At 41.8% G+C, this 7,500-nt stretch overlaps 1 protein-coding gene across 1 annotated transcript in view; it reads right to left on the bottom strand.

Moving 5' to 3' along the window:
* Window positions 1-1,812: 1,812 nt before the first annotated feature.
* Window positions 1,813-7,500, bottom strand: part of mfng (MFNG O-fucosylpeptide 3-beta-N-acetylglucosaminyltransferase) — a 23,024-nt gene continuing 17,336 nt past the window's right edge. Inside the window, 2 exon segments of the mRNA XM_084465226.1 lie at window positions 1,813-2,705; window positions 6,414-6,499. Coding sequence (XP_084321352.1) covers window positions 2,654-2,705; window positions 6,414-6,499 — 138 coding nt within the window. The 3' untranslated portion in view covers window positions 1,813-2,653.

Raw genomic sequence — 7,500 nt, 5'->3', positions numbered from 1 at the left:
GGAGGAGACGAGCGAGGAGACGGGCGAGCAAGGAGACGAGGGTCTGACACTATGTTGAAGCAGATTCCCTAGACGGATCGGGAATAATCTGGTTAGAGGACTGCTGTGTTGCTGGCCGTGGAGCAGGAACACTCCTCTACTGCTGCCACAGCCCACGGGGAGGCGGGCATCAGCATGACACGGTCCACTTGAAGCTACTCCTCAGGTGCCAAGAACTTTAGTCTGCACAAAATATGACTTGGAAAATATAAAACTGTTTAGTCACGCAGTATCCAGGCTTTTATCCAAAACGACTCACAGTGAGTGCAGACGCTTCAAGGTTCATGTAAGGGGTGAGGATGACTAATGTCAGGCTTTCGACATTGGGGAATCGAACCGTGAACCTTTCGGCTGGTAGTGGAATATCCAGACCATAGACTATCGAACCCGCCCTATCATACCTTGCTTAACATTAGAAAGTAAACCAACACGAAAGAAGGGAATCATTTATTGAGTTGTAATAAGTAAAACATAATTCACGCAATAACGGTTATCCCATAGATTAGTCCAAAAGACACTGACTGAAACGATGTAGCGTCCCGGTTCACTATCAATCCATTTTGGATGGCTACAAAACAAAGCTGTCCATCATTTTTCATTCCCCAGAATATAGAGTGAACAGGAGGAAACAGGTGTAGCCTTAATTAGAGGTTTAATCAGAGTTAAAATGTGCCGATTCCTCGTCGCTCGGGGGGCCAACAGGTGTTAATTAATACAAACTCCAGAATCTAATCAATTTCACTTCATTTCACTAATCACCTTCCTCCCACGTTTCTCTCCTGCCATTATCCGGTTCTCCTTGGACATCCTTGGTAGACCACAAGTCCTCTCTTGACTCAGCGTCAGTCCAGATGTGCTGCCTTCCACTCATTCTTTGAGTCATACTCCTTTACTTGAGCCGCTGCTTCACTATATCACAATCAAGCTTTATCCAGAGAGAAATTGAATAGATAATAGCAATAATATATATGTATTTGAATATATAGCATTAGTACTTATTCGTTAATGTTAGTTAATCTCACAGGGTTAGGGTTAGTACAACTTTTTTACATATTGATATTGGAAAGAGCGGAGGCGAGGAGAGGAGGAACGACACAAAGAGAGAGGAGACAGACAAAGAAATCTAGGGATGAGTATGAGACAGAGCAGGGAGGAGAGAGGAGAGGAATTGAGAGAGGAGAGGTGAGGAGGAGAGAGAGAGGAGATGAGAGGAGAGAAGATGACAGGAGAGAGGAGAGGAGAAGAGAGGAGGAGAGCAGACGAGACGACTCAGGACCCGAGCAGAGAGAGGGCAAGCGGAGAGATGAAGGGAAGGAAGGAGGAGAAGGAAGGAGCAGAGAGGGGCGGTCCCCGGAGACAGCAGGAGGTAGGGAGCATGAGAAGGTGAAGGTGTGATAGGACGAGTGAAAGGAACACAAAGGCGCGACTTGTAGAATCCTAAAGTGCCAGGTTCTGGTGAGTCATGGAGCAGACTGCACACCTTGAGAATCCACAAGCACAAAACACTCATATTTCATCGTGTGCATGTATTTCAACATATATTTTCGAGGCCAAATCCCAATGGGATTTAGTTTTGCAAGGTCAGTTACCAGTAAATGTGTGTTAATGGCAATAAGGTAAAAAAGTAAATAGGATAGAAAATAGGATAAAAATATGCATGTATATATATATATATATATTTATTTATTTATTTATTATAAAAGAATGCCAAATAGAAAGGAAATGACATAATACAAAAGTGGTCTTATTCATTTATTTGCTTGACTGGAGTAACATGAGCTACAGTTACACAATTCATTTTTTTTCTTGTACTGCTGTGAAAACCCTGAACCTTTAACAAGTTCCTTAGTTAGGCAACTAGCTGGAGATGATGGAACCACTGAGGCTGGGGGGTTCACTAACAAGCTCAAGTTATTTTCCCTAAAGGCGCCTTTATGAAGAGGTTTTTGAAACAGCTTTCTTTGAGTCTACCTTTTAGAGAAAAAGCTCTCGGAACTTCTATAATTTAAGACTCTACACAGAGCTTTGTCTCAGGGGAAATATTGTACACTGAAAGCAGGAAGGAAGAGGTGGTCTTAATTGCATCAGAAGTTGGTGTAGGATTTACTATACATATTTCCCATGAAGAGAACTATGGCGCCTCCTGTTGCTATGGATACCACCCAGGAGGGGCGGCAGGTGACCTCAGAATGTTGGTTTGTCTTCAGTCCCCATACACAGGAAACAGAAAATGTACTTTTCATCATAGCTCTCGCTTCTGAACGACCAACTGTCAACATACTAGTCGATGTATAACTGGGTCGATGTATAACAGCTTTTCAATACCATATTTACAATACATTTACAATACAAGCTGTCCAGTGTTGTACTTAGTACATTCATCGGCCCAATAAAATGCTATCATTCTTAAATATTAACACGTCATCCACAGCAATTTTAATACTGACAGTTCAAGTTCTTCTATTGGAGAAATTAGCTCGGCACAAAAAATTAATAAATTTCTGGTACATTTTTTACAGAAAGTGCTGGCATGGTACAAGAGAAGGTATTTAACAAGGTAAGCGGTGGTACTGTGACCAGGGGTTTTGTGGGAAATGTAGTCCTTTGCCGTGATTCATGGACACCAACTGGTGAAGGGGTACAGCCTACAGTGTACAGTCTTGAACCTGGAGAAGAAAGAAAGAACTGTCTTAATAAATGACACAAACATTAAAGAATCAAGGCTGGTGCGTACTCACCTTTTCCTGTGATCTTCGATACGTTTTTTTGTCACAGAAATTCGGGACTATTGAACACAAAAGGTGTATAAAGTGTAGACAATAAATGTACAGGGAGTAGGATATATTTAGTAAAATATGTTGTTATATGACCAGCTTAAATTACCCAGAACACCCTGACATAGGGGGGCCTGCCTTTGAGCTAAGTGGAGATCTTGTTTCCAGTGCAGAAATGTGGTATGGTTCCCCCCAAGTATTTGTTTTTAAAAGCGGTGGTGAACCACAAATCAATAAAGTTGCCATTGGTTGTAACCATGGGGACAGCATGTCCCCCCCTCCTTCCTAGAACTTCTTTAGAACAAAAACTAAAAGCAAAATCAACTTCAGGGTCCTGCCAGTACAAAGCAGTTAAGTGGTATTCAACAATGACCAAACTGATTTCTCTGTGTGTGTGTGTGTGTGTGTGTGTGTGTGTGTGTGTGTGTGTGTGTGTGTGTGTGTGTGTGTGTGTGTGTGTGTGTGTGTGTGTGTCCATGTCTTTTCCTTTTGTTATTGTATGCATTGTATGCAAGTTATTGTATGCATTTGTCCTTAGAAATGTTTGATTAAATTACATTTAAATATTTACATGCTTGCGGAGTGCTATCGTCACATAAACAGGATTTGTGATCATAACATATATGAGTATATAATATAAGCATAAAGGCCAAGGCAAGGATAAATTAAAAAAGGAATTATGGCATTGTAATGCAATGTAGAGAAATAGAATCTCTTTGTTTCTGACATTTTCTTTTCAAGTAAAGTAATAAAATTGAAAGACATATTTAACTTGACCAATAAGGACATGTTTAGAAATGGTCACTGATTGGTTCATAACTTGCCCCTAATAATTATAGGTTTCAAAGGTCTGAATGAAGCCCCCCCGGATTAAGTCGGAATTGAAGACAAAATGATGTCTTTGTGGTTTACGGAATATGTGGCTTCATTTGTTTTTGCTTTGGTTAAAGCATCTCCAAAATAGTGAACAAAGGTTCACTTTTTGCGTGTGTGCTTGTCCACATGTTTTCCTTTCTCTTCTCTGTGTATGTGCCTGCTTGCAGCATGTGTGTTTGTGTGTGTGTGTGTGTGTGTGGGGGGGGGGGGGCAGCTAGCGGCTCATTTGTTAATATATAATAAAGAATAATAATCAACAAAGGAGTTTGTTGAGAGTTTCTCTTAAAGCACCTGAGCACGCTTTTGAATGAGTATTTGTGGAAATCCTTATTGTGTGGCCACTGAACAGCCAAAGTCATCATCAATAGCTTGCTTTTAAAATACATTTTCCAAAGCAGAGAAGAGAACATTTCTCTGTTAAAGTGGTTCAATATGAAATAATGTTTTATGTATTGCAGGCTTTAGCCAAAATACTTTAACCATTTATATTATCTGAGTACTTACAGAAGTACTGCGTGTGTATTGTGAGTGGTGGGGGCCTACAGTATTATTGATTATTGACAGCATTCAACTTTTATTTAACTAGATGTTAAAATAAATATTTCAAGAGAGACTGCAACATCAAACCAAAGTACAGTGGAGTGTGTGTGGATGACGGCTGGTTTAAGCAGTCAGTTCAGCTCGGCCCGAGTCTGATTGATTGGACTCTAGGGCTGGGGAGAGGCTGCACACCTGTTTCACATTGAGTAATCAGTGTGCACAGGTTAAACCAGCCGTCTCCACACGGCATTCTCTCAGGAGAGATCTCCTGCATGGAGCACCAGCACCATGCATCATCAACTACAAACTTCTACAATGAAACAGCTTTCAACATCCCCACCCTGGGTCCTTTATGTGGAGCCGCCCAGTTAGTCACCTGGGTGTGAGTGCGGCATTGGCTTTGATACACAAACAAAATACAGAAATGTGTAAAAAAAAAATAACAGTGAAGAGATTCAGTAAGAGTCAAGACATTTCACTTTGAGGACAGTGAAGAACAAAATGAATGGTTTTAAACTCTGCATAAGTGAGCTCTGATAAAGAAAACATAAAGGACACTTTTTTTCTGATCCCGGGTTGGCTTGCGACCCTGTGATGAACGTTTGACCTCTAAGTTGCAGTCATGTCATGAAACGCATGAACCGAACGCCATCGGCAGAGATTGTGGGCGTGCGAGTGGCGACCACACAGCGTTTGTTCTGAGGCTTTTCAGGGATTTGTTACAGGAACACACTGGAGTACAAGAGAGGGGGAGACAGATGCCTCTGCTGCTACACATGGCTACATCAGATAGCTCTTAGCCCTCTGCTCTGCGAGAGAGAGAGAGAGAGAGAGAGAGAGAGAGAGAGAGAGAGAGAGAGAGAGAGAGAGAGAGAGAGAGAGAGAGAGAGAGAGAGAGAGAGAGAGAGAAGAGAGAGAGAGAGAGAGAGAGAGAGAGAGAGAAGAGAGAGAGAGAGAGAGAGAGAGAACCATAACCTAGTCACCAGAGCTTGTGCTTGGCTCCTAACCCCTGAAGCTGTCCATTGAACAGTGAGCAACCATGGAGCCAACTCCCACTAGCGACCAAGACAGTCTGGACAATAAGGCATACCTCCACAACCATCCCTGCCCAGAGAGCAGAACACCGGAAACTTTGACAATTCTGGAGAAACTGGATCAAAGATATTAAAATAATGTCCTACACATAGGATAATAGTGACCATGTAGCGACTCAGTGAGCACCAGCTGGCAATAGAACAGGACACCACAACAAACATGGCTACCAAGAGAACACCTGTCCCTCCTGTTATAGAAGACAAACAACACCTCATATCCTCCACAAATACAATATAATGAGGAACACATATACAGACTAAATATTGGAGAAGAAAACAACCCATTTTATCACTCTGAATAACACGCGACATTTCAAATCATACTTGGAGATAAAACTAATTTGATCGATCGTGTCTCTTCCACTTCCAACTTGTTTAATAATTGATTCAATTAATTTTGTGCGTTATTATTTCTTATGAACTTGAGTATTGCAATTTGTAATGTTTATCTACTCTTACAAGTGTCATTGTTCTGAATTGTTTTAAGGGTTTGGTGGGTTTGTACAGACTGTAGGTTCATTTTTGAGATTGTGTCCAGATGTAAATCAGGATTTTGGTTCCAACTCACATCCTCTCCCGGTGTAGGCAGCGGGCGCATGCCAAAACTGGGCAGATGGTGAAACATTGACCATTACATTCCAAACGAGTGTTTAGCAGCTCCCATAGCTGTATCTTGGTTTGTCCAACGCAAGAAGGGCATACAAACTGCCTCAGCAAGCTAACTTTTGCATTTAACCATTGCATCCGGTGTGTTGAAGCAATAACAACAATTAATTTCCAATTTATTTGCACATGACTCCTGTCTTGTGCACATGACTTCTGTCTGTCTGTCTTCCACAAGGCGAGTCAGAAATATTGCTTTAACCTACCAAGCTAGTCACGTTTTTGGGGGCTTTGGAGAGAGATCTGAATGGAGAATTTGATTCAGTTGGACACTATCGAAATCTAGCTTACTCTGACTTGTTCTCCAATTGACCTACCCTACCTTTTTAGAATGTTTGGTGTATTTCTTTAATGGCACTATCACACCTAGCTAATAATCCAGCAAATGGAGGGGACAACCTTGAGGATGTAAGGAGAGAGGTGTTACCTGGAGGGGTCGTCCTCTTTGGAGAAGGCTCCTTTCAGTTCGATGCTGTTAATCTTGTTCTCAAACATACCGTAGCTCAACGTCGCCTGCGGGAAGACGAGCACAATATTTTTGCATCTAATTTGGCTAATCCCTTTGATCAACAATTCCCACTGAAGCGTCTCTAAAAGCAGACTACCTCAGGAACTGCAACCTGTCTGCCTCCTGAACTACTTTGTGGACTGTGAATACTTGAGATTTCAAGATTTTCATTTCCCACGAAGCATTGCATGTTTTCAAACATGCTTATTGCTGTGTATATAAGTCAATCTGCTGTGTATTGTAACAACCTTACATGAACTGTTCTGCCATGGTGTTGTTCTCCCTGTCACTCCTTTCTGTGAGGGTCAATGGTTATTGATTGTGTGTGTTTAGTTGATTGCTTGGGCAGGTGTCAGCTGGTGTATCAAGGCCAGGGAGAAGAGAGAAGACACGGCCTCGACCTCAGCAATGTATGTGTCTTAGTTTAGCTTTCTGTTGGGCCATTTTGTAAGATGAATAAATGCATTATCCTTTTAAATTTACAGCTTGTGTGGCTTCAAAGTCCTTAGAAGCTGAGGTGTGAGTGGACAATTGTTTGGCAGTCGTAACATAGTGTGTGCAGTTTATTATGTGTACTACATTATCATATATTATAGAGAAATGTATGTGCTGTTGATGTGAATTCACGTGCAGGCCTATTTGGTATGCATGCATGCCCAAGCCTAGCGTGTGTAGCCAACCTGATCTCACAGAAATGCGTGAAATGACCACGAACACCTAGTACCAGATTCCGTGCTCCTTTCACGTAATGTGTTAAAATTACGTGAAAAGGAGCACGGAAACAGTCTCCACTGAAAGCCAATGAGTCCAAATTCCGTGAGATGGCCACGCAAACCGTGTCGTGGTGGATGCACGCATTTTCAGCTTCAAAGACGTCACGCTGTGGGTGGTGTTTCAGATCCCGGAAGTGCAAATGTAGACTAATTGATATTGTTAAAAAAGATCGGATTATTAGCCATAACGCTGTAACCATCCAAGACAGACTGTGTAACGATGGTATGTGCTT

The sequence above is a fragment of the Micromesistius poutassou genome (assembly GCF_964030765.1).
Source record: "Micromesistius poutassou genome assembly, chromosome: 3".
NCBI classification, from domain to species: Eukaryota; Metazoa; Chordata; class Actinopteri; order Gadiformes; family Gadidae; genus Micromesistius; species Micromesistius poutassou.
Note: the sequence above shows the minus strand (reverse complement) of the source record. Positions and strands in the feature narration are given on the sequence as shown.